This window comes from Globicephala melas, chromosome 13, assembly GCF_963455315.2.
Source record: "Globicephala melas chromosome 13, mGloMel1.2, whole genome shotgun sequence".
Taxonomy (NCBI): domain Eukaryota; kingdom Metazoa; phylum Chordata; class Mammalia; order Artiodactyla; family Delphinidae; genus Globicephala; species Globicephala melas.
In genome coordinates, this window is record NC_083326.1 from 84,649,077 (window position 1) to 84,673,539 (window position 24,463).

Sequence of the window (24,463 nt, forward strand, 5' to 3'; positions counted from 1 at the left end):
TTTTGCGATACGCAGGCCTCTCACTGTTGGTGGCCTCTCCCGTTGCAGAGCACAGGCTCCGGACGTGCAGGCTCAGTGGCCACGGCTCACGGGCCCAGCCGCTCCGTGGCATGTGGGATCCTCCCAGACCGGGGCACGAACCCGTGTCCCCTGCATCGGCAGGCGGACTCTCAACCACTGCGCCACCAGGGAAGCCCCTTGACCACTATTTATTGGACATTCCCCTTGCGCTCAGCACTGTTCTTGACACCAGCCATTTGGTGAAAAAGACAGGGGCAGTGGAAGAGACCAGCAGTCAAGAAGTTACTTCCTGTACACATGATGCCAGTAGTAACTGTTATGCAGAAAAATTAAGTGGGGAAAGGGGACAGAGAGAGATGGGGTACTTGAGGTCCTGGGTCCCCAGAAAGGTTGTCAGAAACGGGCGCCCTTCCTTCCATCACTGGTCCAGATATCCAGGAATGGTATCATTCTTGATTTCCTATATAAGTGAGTTTGATAGCTTTTTTATTTTATTTTATTATTTTTGTCTGCATTGGGTCTTCGTCGCTGCGCGGGCTTTCTCTAGTTGTGGCGAGCCAGGGCTACTCTTTGTTGCGGTTTGCGGCCTTCTCATTGCGGTGGCTTCTCTTGTTGCGGAGCACGGGCTCTAGGTACACAGGCTTCAGTAGTTGTGGCTCACGGGCTCTAGAGCGCAGGCTCAGTAGTTGTGGCTCTCGGGCTTAGCTGCTCCACGGCATGTGGGATCTTCCTGGACCAGGGCTCGAACCAGTATACCCTGCATTGGGAGGCGGATTCTTAATCACTGCGCCACCAGGGAAGCCCCGATCGCTTTTTTGAGACGCTCCCCTGCCCCACCATTTACGGGATGGCGGAGTAGTGATTGAGTCGATTCTGTTCCCTGGAGAGAATGCCAGCGACGGTTCAGGTAACCGTGAGCATTTGCATTGGGAAACAAAGACAGTCACTCTTTGCAAAGAACATCTTGACTAGTGAGTCACGATGGGGATCGCCGCCCGCGGATTGGAAACGTTGGAGGTGCAGAGGATACGGGGTCTTTTAAAGCTTCTCCGAGTTGGGGGTGGTGGGGAAGTCTCTCTGCTTAGTGCCCCCATTGCCCCCGACCTCTCCGCAGTCTTTCTTCCGCTGCTCAGGCCAGGCCCGTAGTGCCAGCGACAGCCACGAGATGGCAATGTCGCTCTACGCTTGTTGCCCGGCGGGCGCGTGGGCTGAGCTGGAGCAGAGCGGCGGGGCGGGGAAGGGCGCCAGAGGGCCCGCGTTGGGTGCGGCTGCCGGGTAGGTAGGCGGTGGTGGGGCCTGGGGGAGCCTAGCCCGGAGGAGAGGGCCTTGGGCCGGGGGCCGAGGCTGGCTCCTAGTTGGATCTGCCTCCCCACATTTACAGAACGTAGGGCAGGACCATTCCTGGCCTCAGTTTCCCCATCTGTACACAAGGGGAGAGTTTGAACTGTGTAATTCTTATGATCCTGCCCCAAGCTCTGAGGCCAGCAGGCTGGGGGTGAGATTCCGGGATTTGCTGGGTGGGGGGATGGGGTGGGAGGCCTGGGATCTCCTAGGTCGCTACTGCCAGTCCCTCCCGCCTTGCCCGCGCACCTTCAGGATCCAGGAAGGCCTTTTCTGCTCAGAATAACCCCTGAAATACTCCCATTAGATAGAGACTCAGGGGCCTGATTAATATGCAGAAATTCTCACCCAACCGCGGGATAGGCTGAGGCAGGGCTGGAGTTCTCATCTCTACTGACGTATGAGCTCAGAGAGGGTTAGGGGCTTGTCCAAAGTCACACAGCCCGGGCATGGAAAAGCCACCTTCAAAACCAGATCCTTCTTCTCAGCCTCTGGTTCCACCATCGTCAGCCTGGATCAGGGAGTGGGGGAACCGTGTCTACCTCAGCTCCTGAACAGCAGGACTTAGAACAATACGTGAGCGGGGCTCCAGAGGGAGTGGGCTGTGTGGAGGAGTCTGTTTTAGGTGGTGTGGTCTGGAAAGGCCTTTCTGAGGAGACCACATTTGAGCTGAGATCTGAAGGGAGAAGAGGCCGCGGCGGGAAGACCCCAGAAGGCTGGGCCAAGAGTAGGAGACAGCGAGAGCAAAGACGTAGAGGTGGGAAGAGGGCGAGCCCAGGATCCTTAGGGAGGTGGGGCCGGCTGGGGTGCAGACGCAGCGGGTGGCTCTGTGGGGTGCGACAGGGTGGTCCTGAGTGGGCGGAGGCAGGCGATCACTGTCTGTCGTCACTGGGATACCATGTGACCCTTGGCCTGGGGACTCACGGGACCCATTCAACCCCTCCCCATGCACCCCTGCTAGAAAATGACTTCTCCTCCTTGGCCACAGCCCCTCCCCCAACCCTGCTGCCTAGTCAAGATGCCTGGGGCACCGTGGGTCACTCCTACTTTGTGCCCCTGCGGTGGCTGTCCCTCGAGATCCCTTGAGTTTGGGTTTTCCCCTCTTATGAGCTAGAGAACTCACCCCTGCCATCACCGCACACGGGCCTGGCACGCAGTAGGTGCTCACTCAGCAAATACTTATGAACGAATAAGTGGGAAAGAGAAGAGGTGGCTTTGGCAGCTGGGCACGCAGGATCCCAAGAAAGGGGAGATGGTCACAGAGAGGGGACAGGTGGGCCCCGTGCAAGGCCACCCCAGTCCCAAGGAGACCGCCCACCGTCCAGCCTGTCATGTGGCTCTCCCTGCATCCCAGGCTCTGAGCCCAAAGGGGGCTCAGCCAGGGCATGGGTTCCTTGCAAAGGGAGTCTATTAGCTTATGGGGAAAATCCCTTTATGTCTCGCAATCAACCTGGGCCTGCGACTGGCCACCTGCCCCGAGTTCTTTCTTCGTTCTTTTATCTAGGAAGAGCTGAGTACCGCCTCTGCTAATGAGCTTGTCTGTACTAATGAAGCAGATGCCCTGTCCGCCCCCCCCCACTCCAATCTCTCCTTGCCAGCTGGGAGGGGCAGAGGATTGTTCTGATGTGCGCGCTGGGCCCACAGAGGAAAACCAGATACATCATAATAATGACCATCATGATGAGAATGATAATGTGGACAGCGGATCCCTTTACATGAGCTCTTACTTCATAGGTCAGGGGCTTTACATACGTGTTCTGGGACACCAGGCAGATGCTGCAATGGCTTCCATTTCTCAGATGGGGAGACTGAGGCTGGGGAGGTTCAATGACTCCCTCCAGGGCACAGCTAGAGTGGCAGAGCCGGGATTCTCTGCCAGGACTCCATGACTCTGAAGTCTTCCCCAAATTCGTCTTTGCCTCACCCTCCGTACGCTGCCTTATTGACTGTTTCCAAAGAGTTTGACCCACTGTTTTCACGGAGAACCGAGACTCTGGAGCCAGTGGCTGTTATGATGGGGCTGGGGGCAGAGCAAAGACTCCGACGCAGGTGGACCCCTCCCCCCCGCCAGGCCCCCGCTCTTCTGGCTGTGGGGCAACTTTCAAGGCATCTGAGGCCTGCGGGCGGTGTCCGCACGTGCGCCCAGCATGCTTCTGCTTCATCAATTTTGTTTCGCCCCCGTGGCCTAGCTCGGGTTGGGGGTTGGGACGCCCGGGGGAGGGGGGGAATCTAGGACTTCCGGAAAACGGGTACTGTGGCCCCCGCCGAGGCCCTGCCCACGGGCTGGAGGAATCTGACCACCCGGTCCCCATCCCCGCCTCTGCTACACCCCCGCGCGGTCGTTGTTTGACCCCGCGCCGCCGGGAACCCGTTCCGGGGACCGCTCTGGCCCGCGCCCCTCCCTCCGCGCGCTCTTAGGGCCTGCGAGAAATGGGCAGGCGCGGCCTCTCGCTCGGGTAAAGAAGGGCCCCCGAGGGTCTCCGCTTCTCGCCACCCGTGGGGCGCCATGCCTGAGGCGCCATCGGTCTCGCTCAGGACCCCTGACCGCGCCCAGCCAGCGCACCCAGCCCCGATCCTAGGGCTCTGTAGGAACTCCTCAGGTAGCCCCCGACTCCCGGAGGCCACCCCTGTCCTCCCCTCCCCACAGGCACCCCCAAGCTGTGCCAGATGTACCCCAGGACCTCTGGGCTGCGCTCAGTCTCCCAGTCCGTCCCCCGCAGACACCGCCCCTCCAGACGTCGCTGCCCCGTTCCGAGGACCCTCCCCGTCTCCCTCATCCCGCGACCTTGGGAACTCCCGCCTACGGCCCGAACGCGCCCGGATCTGTCCGCACTTTGCCCAGTAGGTCATCCGTCCGGCGGTCCCGGTCCCCGCCAACGCCCTGACCACCCCCGCAGGGCTCCCCAGGCCTCTGCGGCCAGGCGCCCTCCCCCGGGGACGCCGGGAAGTGGCACGTCCCGCCGCCTATCGCCGGGCGGCCGCCTGGTGCCCCGTCTCCCGGCGGCGGGCCCCTCCCCCGGCCTCCCCGGCCCCTCCCCCCTCCCGCCTCGCCTCCCTCCTCCCAGGCGCTCGCGCGCTCGCTCACTCTCTCGCTGGCTCGAGGGGCGGCCAGCAGCTGGCGCGGGCAGAGGCGGCGGCGGCGCGACCGGGATGGGACGGGCGCCCGGGCGCGGGAGCCGCGGCGGCGGCCGCGGCGGGGGCCGAGCAAGTCGGGCCAAGTGCGGGGCCGCCAGCCAGGGCGCCAGGCGCTGAGCCCCCGCGGCCCCCGGCTCCCCGGCCGCGCACGGCCGAGCCCGAGAGAGCGCGCTGAGGCGCAGCCCGGGAAGCGCCGCCAGCGCCGGCCGCCTGCGTCTGGGGAAGAGCGGCGCCCTGGGAGCGAGCCATGCCCGGCGCCCGAGCGTAGCCGCGGGGGCCGCTCCCGGGAGCCGCGGGCCGGGCCCACCGCGCGCCGAGGACCATGCCGCCCCCGGGCCGGGCGCCGCCGCTCGGGCTCCTGCTGGCGCTGACGGCGCTCCAGTGCCCAGGTAACGCGCGTCCCCGGACCCCATCCCCGACCCCGGCCGCCGCGCATAAAGTTGGCTCCCGCACGGGGCGGCCACCTCCTTCTCAAGTCCCCGGTAGCTTGCGTCTCCCGGACTTGCACAAATCTGGGGAGACTCTGGGAAGCCAGGGGTCTCCAGCCCGTACCCCTTTGCCCAACGCGAGAGCCCGCCCGCCTTCCTCCCCAAACCTCCAGCTCCCCTGCGGATCCGTTCAGGGCGCAAGGGGGGCAACCGGCCGGGTGCGCTCAGCCTCACCAGGCGGGTTCCAGAAACCGAGTCTCCTCCCCGCCCCGCCTTGGGGCAGCGTCCCCCCAGGACCCGGTTCCCGCGGCGGTTTTGCGGTGGCAGGGAGTCGGTGGGCCCCTTCTGCCGGTTTCCTGATGCCCGCGGACGCACCGCCGGCTTTCCCAGGACACCTGCGGGGCCCCACCTTGAGGTCGCCTCGGTCGGAGCCGTCTCGCTGGTCCGCAGCCCCTCCCCACCCTCCTGCTTTTACATCCCTGCCGAAGGTGCCCCCTCCCCAAGTGGCCTCCCCTCGGCTGCTGCGTAGCCCGCTGCTCGCCTCCTGGAAACGCGGGCTGCCCCAGCGCCCTGACCCCAGGGCGGCCAGGCAGTTCAGGGCGCGCAGGGCCGCCTGGAACGTGGTACTGGCCAGAGCCATTGCTTGGGTACCGTGGAGCCGGGCTCCCCGCTGGCACCGGCGCAGCTGTCGCCGAAACCTAGCGAGTGGGAAAGGCAAAACAGTCAGGTATTTTGGGTCTCCGCTGGAGTTTGGAAAGCTTTCTACCACCTTGGTGTGGCTACACGTTGGTCCTAGAGGCCGTTTATCCTAAAATGCCAGTTCCTCCCTGCCTCCCACCCCAAGCCGCGGAGAAAATTCTGAAGGCTCAGAGGAACCGGGACAGTCACCAGCACCATTCATGTGCATCTGGAGAGCTCGGTTCTCCAAACCTGTTAACATCAGGACCCGTGATTTGGGAGCAGGTAGCTTTTGCTTGAGAAGATTCTTCTCATCTTCTTAATAAACAAACCACACAGCCACCCAGAACGCAGCAGCAGAATACAACTGTAACTTTTCAGCTTTAACTGTCTTGGAGGGTTGCAGTTAGGAGCAAGCCTCGTATGCCAACTTAATGTGTGACGTATTTGCGTGGAAAAAGTAAATACTGTCTTCCTTCCAGATGCCCTTAAGTGACCCAAAATACTTAATAAAGCCTTCCCCTCGGAGAAAGCCTTTTGTCAGAGGCATCCATCGGCATTCAGCTTTGGCTCAATGTAGAGAGCGGTGCTGGGCTTGACGTGGATGAATCTTTAATCTGCTTGTCTAATAAGCAGCTCTGATAGCTGTTTTGCTCTCCGCGTTGCTGGAGTCGAGGCTGTTTCCTCTTAGCTGAAGCCCTGGAGCCCGTTCCCCATAGTGCACAGTCCCTTGGACTGGAAAATTGCAGTTTTGTCTTGATTTTGTCCCTGCACGGGGGTCAGTGCTCCTAAGTGAATATCGGAAATCTCTCAGAGAAGCTGCCTGCCCCGAGCTTTGTTAAGGGAACATTTGAACCCTCCGTCCCCCCTTCCCTAGCAACAGAAGAGCTTGTGCCTGGCTCTGGGCGGCCCAGTCCTGGTTGGGAAGGTATGCCACCCCGGAAACCTGGTGCTGGCCCGGCTCCAGAGTCTCTCCGGGAGGGTCTCAGCTGGGCAGCTCCTACTGGCAGGTGCTGCTAGAGCAGAGTCCCCAGTGCCGTCGCCAGGTCCTTGCGAGCACATGGAAGCCTTTCACCGGCCCCCACCAGGGACACAAAGAGACGACAGTTTGATAACTCTATATTTAGCACCAGTTAGGAGAGCTGGGGAAAAAAAAACAGGGCTGAAATTCCTGAAAGGTACTTAACTGCCTGCCGTTGGTTGAAAGGTTCAGAGGAATTAGCTAGAGCATCCTTCAGAGCTGGTTGGATTTTCTGGATAATTTCTGCCATGATTTCCCGACCACGTCTGGCTAAGGCTCCCGGAGAGGGGCTGGAAGAGTTCAGAGGCGAGGAAGGACGCGATCTGTCCCCCATCACACACAGGGACTGTCTGCTTTGTGCCCCCTCCCCCCTCCCGCGTGGGTAGCTGCCATGGTAAAGAGTGTGGTGGGTGTATTTCTTTCAGCCTTGCAAGCGCTTAAACATATGGAACTGTACTTGGTAAGAGTCAGCACAAATCCCTCAGCTTGGCGACCAGGGGGCCCCTATTATTCAAGCCACTTTTGTGCCTGCTATGGCTTTGCAAATCAGCAGCGCTGTTGCTGTCCCTGCTGGGGAAAATGGACGCGCCTTGCTCCATTGACCCATTATGCTCAAGGTCTATAAAGTCAGGGTGGGTGGAGAGCCCCCGACAGAGGGTCCTTGTGAGCGACAGAGCCTGCTAGTTGGAGGGAGCGGTGAGACTTTGGCTTCAAGGCAGAGATGCTCTTAGCCGTTCCTGGCACCTTGGCGTGGTGTGTGGTATATTTCTTTCTCGTTGCAACAGTGATGTGTGTGTGGGGTGCCCATGGGTGGTGTTTCTTTTCAGAGAGGTGGCACTGGGGTTGGCGGGGAGCCGTGTACCAATGCTGTCGCCTCCCCCTGGGTGATTTAATGGCCGGACCGTGGAGGTTCCCAGAGTAAATCATTTCGTCCCTGCCCCGCCCCTGCCCTGGATGCAGGGAACTTGGGAGGCATGAGGCTTCTGCATGAGCTGTGATGCTTGAAGCCAGTAATGAGCGTGGTGGTTGCCATGGTCCAAGGGAGCACAAGAAAGCCCTCGCTTGTGGGTGGGTGTGAAGTCGGGGAGGGTGGTCTCTGGGTCAGCAAAGCCCTTGCAGCGGCCTTGTGCCCCCTACGTTGTGTGCGGATGGGCACCTCCTTTCTCCTCTCCTGGCTCAGAAATTGAATGGGGATGGAGAGGGTGCAGTTCCCTTTGAAGCGACGGGATTCAGCAGATGCATCGCCTCCCATCACAGTGGGGAGACGGAGGCACCCTGGCACGAGAGGCAGCATGATGGGGTGGTCGTGGTACCACCACCTCTTCCCCAGAGTAAATGAGTGGACTTGGAGAGCAAGAAGTGTCTTAAAGCATCTCCTCCAACAGCTCCCCCTGCAGGTGGCAGAGGAGACTTGGGCATGGGAAGTGACTCGCTCAGGGTCACACGGTGAACTGGTGTCAGACTAGGGCCTGTGGCTCTCACAATTTCTCCGTTTTTTAAAAACTGCTTGCCCAGGACTTTCTCACCCTACACAGTGGAGCCTTTCTGGTCAAGGAGTTCTACTGTCTGGTCCTTTAGAGGACTGTGACTTCATTTAAGGAGCCCAAGGTCAAGAGACAGGCAGCCACTGGGGGGTGGCTAAAATAGCAAATGTCAACTCAGAAAGGCAGGTAGCAAATCATCACGATGATGATGATGATAGTGATGGTGATGATGGTGGTGATATGATGGTGATGATGATGGTGATATGATGGTGATGATGGTGATGTGATGGTGATGATGATGGTGATGGTGATGGTGATGATGGTGATGTGATGGTGATGATGATGGTGATGGTGATGATGGTGGTGATGGTGATATGGTGATGATGGTGATGTGATGGTGATGATGGTGATTTGATGGGGATGATGATGGTGATGTGATGGTGATGTGATGATGATGGTGATGATGGTGATGTGATGGTGATGATGGTGATGTGATGGTGATGATGATGGTGATTTGATGGTGATGTGATGGTGATGATGATGGTGATGATGATGATGGTGATGTGATGTTGATGGTGGTGATGGTGATGGGACGATGGGGTGATGATGGACACGCATGCTTCTGAAGTCGCTCCCTGTGTTGTGGGCACCATCCCAGGCATTTCCTCGTATGAACAGGGTGGAAATACTCACCACTCTGGCAAATGGACACCCTCACTATTCACAGTTTACAGATGAGGATATTGAGGTCCAGAGATGCCAAATAACTTGCCTGAGGTCACACAGGGTCAGGATTCCAGCCCAGGTGCTGGTCTGTGCCTTACGCACCACCTCACAGCCAGATTCCCCTCCACAGCCTTGCACAGAACTGTGTGGACAGACTCCTGGACAAGCCAGACTGACCTTCCAAGATGGTGGGTGGTTATGGAGTCCCTCTCACTTCCTTTCTGCTCTCTCTTTGCAACAGATACACCTATAAATGCGAGCTAAGGTTTCCAGCCATAGAAATCAGACAGATTGGAGTCAGCTCTGCAGGCAACTAGGAGTCCTTTGAGTTCTGTGCCCTCGAGGGATTAGACGGTTACGTTAAAGGGTGAGACTTTGGCAGGCAGACACCCCCCTCCTTTCCATTTGGTCTCCTGCGCTGGTTCTCCCGCGTCAGTGAGGCTCAGAATCAGAAGCAACACTGCAACTAACCCCGATCTACACATACTGTGCGTTCTAAGCCCTTTGCTGATTTTACTTCATTGAGTCCTCAGTGGCTCCCGTGGGGTAAGGACTTGTGTTTGCCCCATTTTACAGATGAGGAAACTGAGGCCCAGAGAGGCACCGTGACCTGTCAAGGTCACACAGCTGCAAAGGGATGGGCCGTGGATGTGAACCCACAGTGTAACCGTCTCAGAGTCGGGGCTCTTTGCTGCTACCTTCTCTGCGTTTGTAGGCACTGAGTTTTGTGGGCAGCTTATGGATTCTGAGACTAATTTGGGTCCAGGGATGTGTTTCAAGTTGTGGGCAGAGCTGGGTCTTTTTTGAGAAACCGTTTTGGGGAATTTTGTCCCCTCTAAAGTCGGCTTAGGGTCCAGGGGTGCATCGACAAGGAGGGGTTTGGTGTTTTTTTTGGTCCAAAATATTGTTTTATTAACACTTGATGTTTTCTAGGATTTAAAAGTTTATTTTTAGATCATCTTTGAAAATTTATTTATTTTTGGCTGCATTGCGTCTTCGTTGCTGCGTGCGGACTTTCTCTAGTGCGGCGATCGGGGGCTACTCTTCCTTGCAGTGCACGGGCTTCTCATTGTGGTGGCTTCTCGTTGCGGAGCATGGGCTCTAGGCACGTGGGCTTCAGTAGTTGCAGCACGTGGGCTCAGTAGTTGTGGCTCGCGGGCTCTAGAGCACAGGCTTAGTAGTTGTGGTGCATGGGCTTAGTTGCTTTGCAACATGTGGGATCTTCCTGGACCAGGGCTCAAACCTGTGTCCCCTGCTTTGGCAGGCTGATTCTTAACCACTGCGCCACCAGGGAAGCCCCAGTATTACGTAATTTTTTAAAATTTAAATTTTAAATTGAAGTATAGTTGATTTACAGTGTTGTGTTTGTTTCAGATGTACAGCAAAGTTATACCATATATGTATATGGTGTATGTATGTATATTCTTTTTCAGATTCTTTTCCCTTACAGGTTATTACAAAATATTGAGCATAGTTCCCTCTGCTCTACAGTAGGTCCTTGTTGGTTATCTGTTTTATGTATAGGAGTGTGTATCTGCTAATCCCAAACTCCTAATTTATCCCTCCCCCCCCACCCCATTCCCCTTTAGTAACCACAAGTTTGTTTGCTATGTCTGTGGGTCTATTTCTATTTTATAAATAAGTTCATTTGTATCATTTTTTAAAAGATTCCACATATAAATGATATCATATGATATTTGTCTTTCTCTGTCTGGCTTACTTCACTTAGTATGATCATCTCTAGGTCCATCCAGGGCTTGCCGTTTTGGGAAATTGAGCCGATGTGGAAGGCTGCTGGCTGCCTTTGGAACATGTCTGGCTTGAGGGCTTCTCAGTTGCCAACATTTAAAAAGTGGAAGATGTCAATATAACCAGCCAGGTTTCTGGCTTATCTTGAGAAACTGGGAGATCTGATCTAACCCCTTCTAGCCCCTTGGCCTCTCCAAGACTCAGTTTCCCCATCTGTAGAATGGGCCCTGTCTTAGTCCATCCAGGCTGCTATAACAAAGTACCAGAGGCTGGGTAGATTATAAACAACAGACATTTATTCCTTACAGTTCTGGGGGCTGGGAAGTCCAGGATCATGGTGCCAGCATGGTTACATTCTGATGAGAACCCTCTTCCTGGTTCATAGATGCCCGTCTTCTCACTGTGTCCTCACTTGGTGGAAGGGATGAGGGCGCTCTCTGGGGCCTCTTTTATAAAGGCACTGATCCCATCATGAGACTCCATCTTCATGACCTAATCATCTCCCAAAGGCCCCACCTCCTAACATCATCACATTGGGGGTCACCTTTCCACTGATGGATTTTGGGGGGACACAGCATTCAGTCTACAGCAGGCCCTGATCCTCTGCTGATCTCATCACAAGGTTGGGAGACACCAGCAGGGTGATGGCGGGGGTGAGAGGGGTGCTGTCCTGCGGGGCCTGTGGTTTCTCAGGAGAGAGGGCAGGCAGGAAGGGAGGGGCTGATGAGCTCTTCTCTGCATCAGTCAGACCTGTAAAGAGAAGGATAACGGCCCCTCTGCTGCCTCCCAAGTGATTTCTCACTTCCGGATTTCCCTGGATTCTTCCCTGTCACCCAGGGAGAGGTTAAGGGCTCCGATGTGTTCTCAGATGGGAGCACCGAGATTCAGAGGAACTCAGGGACTTGCTTAAGACAGCACAGGCCATGAGTAGCAAGGCAGGGTCTCCTCCCCAGAATCTCTGACTCCTGTCTCCCCTGCCCCTAAGGCACCTCCTCGTCCTGGAGTTTTGCTTCAGTTTCCCCACCCTCAGGCTTAGGTGCCTGTGACCTCAGGGGCTTGCATTATAGGGCAAGTTTGGTGTGATGGAGCGAGGGAAAGGAAGCCAGCAAATGCATAAGCAGGAAAGTCTCAGGCAGTAATTTACACTCTTCATACTCAAGACAAAGCAATCTGATGGGGAAGGTCTAGGTGATCCAGGAAGACTTCTTGGAGAAGGTGGCCTTTATCTTATCTGAGACCTAAATGTGATCAGACCAGAGCCAGCCCGGAGAAGGGTGTCCCAGGCAGGAGGAATTTGAATCCTTGCAAGGTTCTTTGCACAGTGCCTGGCACACAGCATGTGATCAAGAGATCCCAGCTCACTCACTCACTCACCCATTCATTCATTCAACAGGCATGTATTAATCAGCGCTCAGCACTAGGGACACAGCAGGGAACAGAAGAGACATATCCCCCATTCTGAGGAGCTGTCATTCTGGCAGAGCGAGACAATCGTAAAACATTGGACAAACAAATACATAATTTAATGTCAGGTGGTGATAGCGCTACCGGGAGAAGTAAAGCAGGGTCACTCGTTGTCACTTTTATTCTCCATCTGGGTGCTTGTTTTGCATCTTCCTGGAAACTCAGGGGCGGGATGGACCCCTGATGCCCCATCTCTGCCAGGGGAAGGGGGGAAAGGAGCCCAGGTGCTTTGGAGTGGAATTCCATCATCTTCTCTTGTTCATCCCACCTGGGGCCTCAGTGGGTGTGCGCATGTGACTCCTGAACCGATTAATACCCTCTCCTTATGTTTCGGTCCCAAAATAGTGACATAAAAAAATCAGTAGAGTCCAGTTGGATTTGCTGTATTTTATTACTGAGGGGGATGGAGAGTCTAGAATTGCCCGGGGCTTCTGAGCCCGGCTGTTTTGCGGCGTTAACCTAAATTAACCTGTTGGGGGACCTAACTCACCATGGCTGCGCTTCGGAGCCCAGGATTCAGCGCCTCGGAAGGGTGACTCAGTAAATACTGCGCCTCTGATGTCTGCTTTGTGCTTGGAATGCCTCCCACCAGGGCTCTTAGTGCATCGGAGCAAATGGACACATAAAAATGCTGCTGCGGCTGCAGCCCTGGCTCGCGGGGCTGACACCGTGGGCCTGCTGGAGGGTCCTGGTTTTCTTCCCAGAGCTCTGGAGTGCCGGACTGGCCCTGCCTGGTCTCCTGGCTCTCAGAATCCCTGGCTCCCTTTGTTTGCCCGGTCCTCTCTGTGCCCTGTTACTTGTCGTTGGGTTTATATCCTTGGATTGCTCTGTTCCTCTGCGTTTGTGTCATCTGCTGCTGCAGGCTCTCCCGGGTGAGCTGATGGGGGCAGGTGAGTGGGGATGGGAACACCGGGTCTGCCCCTGCTGGTGATCTTCGAAACCTCACCCCAGTCTGCTTCCTCCTTCATTCTGCGTTAGTTCACGGACACGTGTTTTCTCGTGCACCTGTGCTGTGACAGGCACTGTACTTGGAGCTGGTGATACAGCAGGAACAAGACAGGCAAAGGCCCCTCTCCTTGTGGGGTTAGCATTAAGGCGCAGGGAGACAGAGACTGAAATAGTTAAATAACTAAAATACACTGTTTATTAAATGGTCATAAGTGCTTTGGGGGAACATGAAGCAGGGGAGCAGACAGGGAGTGCTGGGGAGGGATGTTTTGCCATTTGAAAGAACAGGTGTCACTCAGAAAGGTGACATTTGAGCAAAGACCTAAAGAGGTGAGGGAGCCAGCCAGGGGGCTGTCGGAGAGAAGAGCGTTCCAAGTAGAGGGAATAGCCAGTGCAAAGGCCCTGAGGTGGGAAGGTGCTTGGCAGGTTCAAGGACAGAAAGGAGACCAGTGAGGCTGGGCTGAGTAGTAGATGAGGTTAGGGACCAGACCCTGAAAAGGACTGTGGCTTTTGCTCCGAGTGAGGTGGGAGCCATCGACAGGTTTGAGCAGAGGAGACGGTGCTCTCACTTATGGGAGCAGAAGCAGGGAGAGCCCCAAGGGGCTACTCAGTAGTCCAGGCAGGGATGATGGGGGCTTGGATCAGAGTGGCAGCTGGAGAGGAGGTGAGAAGTGGTGAGATTTGGGGTGTAGTTTGAAAGTTGTGCTGTGGGGTTTGCTGATTGATAGATTCGTGCAATAACTATTTATCGGGAGCCAACTATATGCCTACCCCTGTATTGATTTGGGGGCCAAATCAATATTTGTTAGTGGTGGAATTAGCAAACAGAACTTATACCTGTGAGTTGGGCTTCTGCCTTTTATGTGCTCTTCCCAACAGCTCTGGGGAGAAGGTTGGGATGGACGAGCCCGTGTTTCTGCATCTGTGAGATGGACATAGCGACATCATTAAGGAGAGTAAAGTTAAGAGGATCCAATGAGACAATAGATGCAAATGCTTCTTAGCAAGTACCCAGCACATAGTAAGTGCTCAATAAATGGGGGCAGTTATTAATAATGTTGGTAGGACAGTCGAGGAAACCAGGGCTCAGATGTACTCTTTGCCCCTGTAACTACGTGGAGGAGGAGGTTGGATCTGAGCTGTGGGCTGTCAGATTTAGCTTGGGGTTCATTTTTCTTGCTGGAACCACTAATATTCTAAGAAAAAAATTCCTCCTGTCTTCATGATGTGGTTGTGCTGGCAGAATTTACTATTGTCAGGTTGCCAGTGCAGGTGTCCTTGCTTCATTTAGTAGGTGTGTAGGTGAAAAGTTGTGTGTCAATCAAATTCGATTTTCTCCATCCAATTCCACAACAGTTGAGAGATGTGTAAATTCCATCTGACCCTGTGCTGGCCTTGGCTCCTGTGTTGTTGCTTGTTATTTTCTGTACACATTAAATCGGGCATCACCAGGCTATGGTCCATGGACCAAATCCAGCCCTCGACCTGTTTGTGTAAATAAAGTTTTATTGCAACACAGCTATGCCTGTTTGTTTACTTATTGTCTATGGGTGCTTTCTCACAACAAGGGCAGGGTTGGGTAGTTGTGACAGATCCTATGGTCTGCAAAGCCTAAATAAATTACCTACTGTCTGGCTCTTTTAAAGACAAAGTTTGCTTTAAATGGTCAAGCCCTGGTCATGTAAATGTGTGTGTATAGCACCATATGGTCAAGACAAGTACCCGCTTTTAATGTCAAAAAAATTATCCAGCTCGTCTGAACGAGAAGAATTGTGGGTTTGTTATCCCTTGGTTAAAAAAGAAAAACATATTGATTGAAAGTTGCCATCAATTCAGTAATGCTCTTGAACGAGTGGGTTTTGGTAATTACAGTAGCATTTATGTAGCGTTTTAAAAATAGTAGCACGTGTGTGGGAGATAGTTTTTACTCTGCAGGCAAAGCTCCATGGCTCACAGCTCAGAAGACCCCTTGGAGGGATGCTGCTGGAGGGAACTAGTATTAAAGGAACCTACTGCGTAGTTATGTTATATTCAGAATGACTCCAATCAGTGGATCTCTTTTATGACCTTGTGTTTTTTCCTATTTGGTTGTTTTAAAGATGAACGTGTCCTTCTCTATTTTATCTGTGACGCCCAAGTCTGTGATATTTTAAGTTTCCAGATTTAAGATTTTAAGAGCACTCATGGAGGTGATGTGTCAAATGCAAAGGTATGTCAGTGGATTAAATCTGGATTCTCACAGTTGCAAGGGACAAAATGGGGAACTTACTAGTCCCTGAAGGTGGGACGCTTAAGGAGGAAACAGCTTCAGGCATGGCTGGATCCAGGGGCTTACTCTCCTAATGAGAACTTCTGCTCTCACTCTGTCTCTTGGTTCTCTTTTTCCCTGTGTTCACCTCATTCTCAGACAGGCTGTCTCCACCTTATGGCCAAGTTGGCCACAGTTGGCTCTAGACATTCCTCTGACCAGCAGAAATCAAATGTCTCTTTCTTAATTGTCCAGCAGAAATCAAATGTCTCTTTCTTAATTGTCCCAGCAAGAATCCCAGGACCGACTTTTACTGGACTAGTGTGGGTTGTGTGCTGACCTCTCAACTAGAGACGGTGGCTGTGGGGATGGAATCCTGCAGCTGATGAGTCACACTTAAGTGTCTCTGGAGCTGGAACTGGAAGCCGCTTGCCAGAGAGATAGGCAAGGGATGATTTCCCAGAGGAAAATCTGGGTGCTTCCAGCAGAAGGAAGAAAATTTTACTGTGACAGGCTACCAGGTGAGGTGGGGACCCCCCTCCCTCCCGCCAGGTCAGAAGAGCCCTCATGCCTGGATTGACACCTCTGGTGCCCCTCCCCCAAGGAGTCAACACTCACCCCTCCCCTCCCGCCCTTTTGTGGGTTCTCTCTTGGCTGCTGTCCAATCTCCTGGGGCTTCTGTTTTGTACGTGTGACCTCTGATCCAGTCCAGTGATCTCACACATGTCTTAGTTGCTTTGGTTGAAAACATGGACTATTTGGAATGTAATTTGCTAATATATATGAAAAGAGAACTTGATCTGTGACCCAGCAGTCTCACATCTGGGAATCCTATGTTTTCTAGAAATAAAAAGCACCACTGTTAAGGTTGTATGTTCACGGATATTTATAGCAGCATTGTCTGTGGTGGTAAAAAAGAGAAAAAACCCTAACTTTTCATCAGTAAAGTAGTTCTGGACTAAATGGTGGTATTTCCATGCTTGGACCACCAGGTAGCGGTTAAAAACAGTGGATTGGACATCCCTTGTCCTGGAGGGATGACCGGGGCTTATTGTCAAGGAGAAAAGTGAGTGTCAGGGTAATTTACCCTGTGCAATGCCATTTTAATATAAACAACCAACCAAAAGTCTCCTATGTGTATAAAATAGCTATATTTATATAGTGCTTTCTGTGTGCCAGTCACAGTTCTAATATAGCTACACATATTCTCAACAAGCCTGGGAGGTGTGTGGGTATTATTATTATACCCATTTTAAAGAAGGGGAAGTAGAGGCACCAAGAGGTTAAACAACGCTATGTAGCTAACGAGTGGTGGAGCTGGGGTTTTAATCCAGGTAGTTTGGATCTTAACCCTCACTCCATGCTGCCTCTTACACTGCCCACCCCAACTGCATCCCTTCACACACATGCCTTTATATTATTTTATTAGTGTGGAGAAAGGTGTGGCTGGACTACTGACCTCAGTGAAGGAATGACGTGGGTGGTACTGATGGGGTGGTGGGAAAGGAGTTGGTGGGGACTTAAAGGGAGGAAACCAGGAATGTTTGAGACATTTCAGCCACAACAATGCCGATTTTTAAGTAGAGAGCCCAGTGCTTTCTCTTAGGGTTTCTGGGTCCCTGTTGGGGCTGGTGAGAATGCCTTAGTGGAGACCCTCTGAATTTGCTGCTGTGCTTTGCTGGTGCCGGGGGCTAAGGTGCGTGGAACTCAGACCCAGGAGAGATGCTGCTTGGTGTTTCACTGGGAGAAAGGAAGACTGGATGTGGTGTGATGGGCATATTTGTTGCAAATGAAACAGTGAAAGATAGAGAAATAAAATAGTGATGGCTTGGGAATTCCTTGATGGTCCAGTGATTAGGACTCTGAGAGCACGGGTTCGATCCCTGGTCAGGGAACTAAGATCCCAAAAGCTGCACGATGCGGCCAAAAAAAAAAAAAAAAAAAAAAAAGTAATGGCTTAAAAAGTAGGAGTTTATTTCTCTCCCAAGCCAGATTCTAGAGCTCAGAAGCCCAGGACTGTAGGTTGTCTCTGTTCCGTGAAATCCTCTTGGACCTGTGCTTGCTTTTACCATTTCAAGGTTGAGGTCTTTGTCCTCATGGTGTAAAATGGCAGGTACCGGTGCAGCCATCGCATCTTCATTCTAGGCACCGGGATTGGGGTGCAGATAAAGAAAGGGTAAAGGGTATGCATCAGTTGTCTTTTACAGAAGAGTCCTAGAAGCAGCCCCATGATGTTTCCACTTATATCCTATTGGTTGCGACTAAGTCACATGGCCGCATCTAGCTGCAAGGGAATCTGGGAAATGCAGTCTTTTTTTTCTTTTAATTAATTAATTTATTTTATTATTTTTTAAATTTTTATTTATTTTTGGCTGCGTTGGGTCTTTGTTGCTGCGCGCGGGCTTTCTCTAGTTGAGGCGAGCGGGGGCTACTCTTCCTTGCGGTGCACGGGCTTCTCATTGAGGTGGCTTCTCTTGTTGTGGAGCACGGGCTCTAGGCGCGCGGGCTTCAGTAGTTGTGGCACGTAGGCTCAGTAGTTGTGGCTCGCGGGCTCTAGAGCACAGGCTCAGTAGTTGTGGTGCACGGGCTTAGTTGCTCCGCGGCATGTGGGATCTTCCCGGACCAGGGCTAGAACCCATGTCCCCTGCATCGGCAGGCGGATTCTTAACCACTGCGCCACCAGGGAAGCTTGGAAATGCAGCCTTAATTTGAAGTGGCTAAAAATCAAAAGTTCTGTTACTCTGGAAAAAGGAGAGAATGGATATTGGGGGGATAATTAGTAGCTGGTGATGAATACCCTATCAGGGATAGCACGGTATTTGAAGAGAAGGTGTAAACAGTCAGGATCTTTTATAATCATACTGTGTGTGTGTGTGTATGTGTGTGTGTGTGTGTGTGTGTGTGTGTGTGTGTGTGTGTGATTTTATTCTGCCTCCTAAGGTGGGAACCTGGGAAATACAGTTTTTCTGAGTGAAGGCAGTTTTGGTGACTGCATAACATTATCTCTGTCAAAGATGTGAAAGTGGGTACTTCCCTCGTGGCACAGTGGTTAAGAATCTGCTTGCCAATGCAAGGGACATGAGTTTGATCCCTGGTCTGGGAAGATCCCACATGCTGCAGAGCAGCTAAGCCCGTGCGCCACAACTACTGAGCCCATGTGCCACGACTACGGAAGCCCGTGGCACCTAGAGCCCGTGCTCTGCAACAAGGGAAGCCCCCGCAATGAGAAACCCGTGCACCACAATGAAGAGTAGCCCCTGCTCACCGCAACTAGAGAAAACCTGTGTGCAGCAACGAAGACCCAATGCAACCAAAAATAAATAAATAAAAAAAGAAAACGATGTGAAAGTGGTTTAAAAAATATGAGAGATAAATCTGAAGTCCCTTTTGAACAATTTCATATCTTTCCAAAAGGTAACTACTCTTTATCAGTTTGCTGTGTATTTTTCCTTGTAGGAAATATATATATATATAATATAATGTTTTAAATTTGCTTTTTTTTTTTTTTGCGGTACGCGGGCCTCTCACTGTTGTGACCCCTCCCGTTGTGGAGCACAGGCTCCGGATGCGCAGGCTCAGCGGCCATGGCTCACGGGCCCAGCTGCTCTGCGGCATGTGGCATCTTCCCGGACCGGGGCACGAACCCGTGTCCCCTGTGTCGGCAGGCAGACTCTCAACCACTGCACCACCAGGGAAGCCCTAAATTTGCTTTTAATAGTATACATCGTGTCTGTTCCCCAATATCCATGTACATATAGAACTATCTTATTTTTTTGTTTATTTTATTTTTGGCTGTGTCAGGTCTTAGTTGCAGCACACGGGATCTTTGTTGTGGCATGCGGGATCCTCTGCTGTGGCACATGGGCTCCAGAGCACGTGGGGTCTGTAGTTGCGGCAGTGGGCTCTCTAGTTGTGGCCCGGGTGCTCAGTAGTTGTGGCTCGCGGGCTTAATTGCCCCACGGCATGTGGGATCTTAGTCCCGACCAGGGATTGAACCCACGTCCCCTGCGTTGGAAGGTGGATCCTTAACCACTGGACCACCAGGAAAGTCCCTAGAACTATCTTATTTTTTTGAATTGCTGCATGGTATTCCATGGCAGGGAAATATCAAGGTGTATTTAGTGATTTTCCACTGCCTCAGAAGATGGAGGATTTCCCAGACATAGAAAGGAGGTTTAGAAAGATTTGCAAATGGCCATCCTGCCCAGCAGGAACACTGTGCAGAAATCAGCATCCAACCAGGATCTGCAGACATTTGAGGAAAGACAGGGTGTGACTGAGTGATAGTGGATGAAAGGACTGACGCTTGAAGAAGCGGAGTTAACAGGGGATGAGGAGGGCTGGTTCTCAGAACCCAGGCCTCTTGCCGAGAGCTGCTGCTCCTTGATGGCAAGGACTTGCCGATGCTGCCCAAGGCTCCATTCCCAGTGGTTCCCGCTGTGGCTGATCCCCAAAGGACTTGGAGTGCCAGCCCATCTACTCATGGCATTTCTCTAGCTTCCGGAAGCTTCAGTCTTAGAAGAGAGACATCTTCTGTCCCCCAGTGTGTGCCTGCATAGCACTTACCACAAGCACATTTCTTCCTAATGCAAGAGGCTCTTTAGGGAGCACCATGAATTTATGATGAATTTTTAATTTCCCTATGATATTTTTTTCTCCTTCCACCCACTCTCCCCCCCACGCCCAGCCCAGTTAAAGTGTTTTTCTCTTAAATTTATGGGCTGAGCTGTTAAGAGGGTCTGTATATTTCAAGAGGAAAAGTGTTGGGGGCGGAGGTTTTGGCTTTACTGTTTGCACCAGCTTCACTCACACACGCTCCAAAGTGGCCTCATATTCCTACCTGATCAGTCTGCCTGTCATCTCAGGTCGTTATGTAAGGGCGACTAAATTCTGCTTTTCTTCATTGTAGCGTGGAGGGCAACATGAGGGAGGAAGCTGCTGGAATTTCTTTTTCAGTCTTTCCCATCCTGCAAGGTTCCCTACCTCCTCTTATTCTCCATCTTTTTTTTTTTTTTTTTAAAATATTTATTTATTTATTTATTTGGTTGTGCCGGGTCTTAGTTGCGGCAGGCAGGCTCCTTAGTTGCGGCTCCAGGCCTCCTTGGTTGCGTCACGTGGTCCCCATCTTTCCTTGTGAAAGTGTTTAATAAGTGTTAGAGTGAGGGAATGAACTTCTATAGCATCTCCTGTCAGCTTTCTATCTCTCACTGGTTGATTAGATATTCTTTGCTCCTCTGGCTGCTCTCACAAACTGTTTCAAGCAGATCTCTGAAATTAAGGGCATGAACTCAGGTGGCAGACTGCTTGAGTTCAAATTCCAGCTCCACCACTTGCTAGCTCTGTGACCTTGGGTGAGTTACTTAACCTCTCTGTGCCATAGTATGTTCATCTGTGAAAGGGGGAAAGTAGGAGCTCCTACTCTTTGGGATGTTGTCAGGATTAAGGGAGATGTTGTGTAAGAATTCAACACAGTGCTTAAATCCACATGGGTCTGTAATAAACGTTAGCCCTTTTAAATCCTCTTCTCCAGCCATTGAGTGTTTAGTTGAACACCTACTATATGCCCTGGTGCTCATTTTTGTGGTTTTTCTCATCTCTTCTTCCACATCGCTTCATACCAGATCTTGCGATATGATAGTGGTTGACTGCTATTTTTTTACCTTTTTCTGAGAATAACACCCTGATTTTATTTTGGGGAACCATTGTTCCCCTGCTTTGTGGTCTGGGTATTGCTAACTTTCTCCTCCTCCTCCTCCACGGGTGGGCTCATGACTTGTGCCTGACCAATCAGAACAGCTCATCTCCTAGACTTCAAGGATTGGCTCAGGCTTGGGCACATGACCCAAGCTGGGCCAATGAGAGCCAGCTCTGGGATGTTTGTTGCAAGCACGGGGAGGGGTGGGGGAGGGCTTCCTTTTCTGTTGCAGTTGCTAAGCTGGGAGGATGGGAGCCTGAATGTAGCGGTTATTATTGCTGTGTAACAAATTGCCACAAACTGATGGCTTAAAACAACCCACATGTATCATTTCACAGTTTCTGTGGGTCAGGAGTCCAGGCACAGGTTAGCTCTGCTTCTGGATCTCTCACAAGGCAGCATTCAGGGTGTTAGCCAGGGTTGGGCTCCCATCTGAAGGCTGGACCAGGGAAGAGTCTGCTTCTGTGCTTACATGGTTGTTGGCAGGATTCAGTTTTTGTGGGCTCTTAGACTGAGGGCCTTGGCTTTTTTGACACGTGGTCCTCTCCATATGGAGGAGAGTGGCTTCACCAAAGGCACTGACAGTCTCTTGTGACCTAATCACAGAAGGGATCGCCCTTCCACACTGAGGTAAGATATTGCTCAGAAGGAATTTACTCGAGGGGAGGGGACCACGCAAAGCCATGAATGCCATCAGGTGGAGAATACTGGAGATCATTTTAGAAGCCACCTACCGGGGAATTCCCTGGCAGTCCGGTGGTAAGGACTCTCCGCTTGCGCTGCAGGGGGCCTGGGGTCAATCCCTGGTTGGTCCGAGAACTCAGATTCCTCAAGCCGCACAGTCCGGTGCGCAAAAAAAAAAAAAAAAAAAAGGCAGCTACCTACCATTCTGGATCTGTGTGAGAATGAAGCAACATGGGGGAAAACAGAGCCGAGAGGGGGAGAGGGGGAGAGTTTCCTTGTGACCATACTGGAGTACCCAAAAGTAGCTGCTTCTGGTACGAGCTTTATCTTGAATTTCCCCAGTACAAGACCCAATACGTTATTTTTCCCCTCAGGCTACTTTGAGTTGGGTTCCTGTCACTTGCAAGTGTCCCAGTGAAGTCCTGGGAAGGCTTCTCACATTTCCTTGCCTGGCAGTGGCCGCCCCTCCTTGGAAAGCCTTTGGCATTCTGTGTGCTTGACTAAAATCTAGAAAATGCCACATGCCTTATCTCTCCTCTAGGCTGAGCTCATGGAGGGCAGAGTTGCATGCGTTTTTTTAACCCCTCTTTCTTGCTTTAATGCTGTCAGACACAGCGGATGCCATCTGCCAGTAATTACCAGTGTGAGAGGCTCTTCCTCCCACTGCCAATCAAAACTGTCTCAGAAATGATCTCAATTGTCCTGCACCTGGCTTAGGGTTGGGGTCCTGGGTGTCAGAGGCGAAAACATCTCTGATGCTACCCGCCAGCGGCAGCGCACATCTGCACACAGAAATCGCGGTGAGAGTGTGAATTTCACAGCGTTGGGTGGGTCACATCCTAACATAAATGACGAGTCACAAGCAATAGAACTGATCAGAGGTGTCGCTTGGCGGATTCCCTTAACATTTTAGATTTTAACTGATGACTTTTATGATGACCCTGTGCGAACTTTTACTGATATCAACACATTTCTTTTTTTAATTCAAAAAATTAAAACAAATTGCAGTGTAGTTGATTTACAATGTTGTGCAACCTCTGCTGTACAGCAGAGTGACTCAGTTTTACACATAGAGACATTTAGAAAAATATTCTTTTCCATTATGGTTTCCCAGGAGATTGGATATAGTTCCCTGTGCTATACAGTAGGACCTTGTTGTTTATCCATTCTAAATATAGTAGTTTGCATCTAGCAACCCCAAATTCCCAGTCCATCCTTCTTTCTCCCCTCACCCTTGGCAACCACAAGTCTGATCTCTATGTCTGTGAGACTGTTTCTGTTTTATAGGTAGGTTCATTTGTGCCGTATTTTAGATTCCACATGTAAGTGCTATAATATGGTATTTGTCCTTCTGACTTACTTCACTTAGTATGATAATCTCTAGTTGCATCCATGTTGCTGCAAATGGCATTATTTCATTCTTTCTTATGGCTGAGTAATATTCCATTGTATATATGTAGCACATCTTCTTTATCCATTCATGTGTCGATGGACATTTAGGTTGTTTCCATGCTTTGGCTATTGTGAATAGTGCTACTACCAACATATTTCTTTTTAGTGATAGGATTTTATAATTTTTCTAGGGTTAGTAGAATTTTCTTGCATAGCCAGAATGTATGATCTCCTATTGGATGCCAATATATAAAAAATACATGCTTTTTCCACAAAACCATTTTAATATGCTTTTCATTGATGTATTCAGTCCATTGCCACGACCCAACCTCGGAAGTCGTTCAGGGTCACATCCAAGTACATTTTATTCACCGGAGGCCAGCCATAATCGAGGGAAGGGGAACCTGACTCCCCCTCATGATCGGAAGAGTGTCAAGGAATTTGCAGATATATTTTAAAGCCATCACAAGTGCTTTGGAGAAAGATGGCTGCAGGCAGAGGGGCCTCAACAAGGATTAAAAAGCGAAGCGTCTAACAGCCCTCTGACCTGTGATGGGTGATGAGTGGCCTCTGGTCAGTGATGAGTCTGACTAACGAAGGAGTGATGGGGTGGGGAGAGGGGAACGTCTTTGCTCCTGGATTCAGGAAGGCTGTGCTGTGATCGGTGGGATGGAGGGTGGGGCTGCCTGAACCCCCAGCTGGGAGGCGGTGGACCTGGTCCCCTTTCCTCTTAGTTTTTCTTTTTCTTTTTTTTTAAAGGAAGTTTTTATTTATTTTAATTAATTAATTTGGCTGTGCCGTGTGGCATGTGGGATCTTGGCTTTCCAACCAGGGATCCATCCAGTGCCCCCTGCGGTGGAAGCGTGGAGTCTTAACCACTGGACCGCCAGGGAAGTCCTCCTCTTAGTTTTTCTTGCTGTAATAATGTCCTGCTGGTCTTCCTCAGAGGCACCAGATGCCCTGAGCCCTTTTCTGGTGACCTGCCTATGGGGGTCTATGATTTAAACGTGGTCCCTTATAGTCTCTGGCCTGACTCCTGGTCAGCAGGTTTGGTGCGGGGTCCTCCACCACGGGGCCACTAGCCACAGCCGCAGTGGCCTTGTGTGCAGTATATCCTGGCGGTGGCTTTGGTATCCAGATATTTCTTCTCCCCCTGCCTCTGTCCCCCGCTTTATTCATTTGCTCATTCACTCCTTTCAAAGGGATTCTTTGGGAGTTCTTAGCATTCTCAGACGGTGGCGGGGCTATACCTTCCTCACTGAGAGAGGCTTGAATTGGAATATTAATTTCACCTGGGGCTCTGCACATGGTTTCTGTGTTGAGCACACATTTAAAAGGGGAAAAAATGTAATTGGCTCCTTCCTCCTGTACCTCTTCCGCAAGCCCCTGGGGGAGTGCATGGGAGGTTGTAGAGTTTCTGTGCCCTGCTGGCTTCTCCATGCAGGGTCC

The 24,463-nt window shown here is 51.9% G+C and overlaps 1 protein-coding gene across 2 annotated transcripts in view; it reads left to right on the plus strand.

Moving 5' to 3' along the window:
- Positions 1-24,463, plus strand: part of TMEM132B (transmembrane protein 132B) — a 403,314-nt gene that overhangs the window by 19,205 nt on the left and 359,646 nt on the right. Inside the window, exon 1 of one of the 2 annotated variants that reach the window (XM_060310359.1) lies at positions 4,754-4,886. The exons of the other annotated variant lie outside the window; for it this stretch is intronic. Within the exon in view, the coding sequence (XP_060166342.1) occupies positions 4,820-4,886 (67 nt within the window). The 5' untranslated portion in view covers positions 4,754-4,819. Of the gene's footprint in view, positions 1-4,753; positions 4,887-24,463 lie in introns of those variants that run through there. 2 annotated transcript variants of the gene reach the window in all.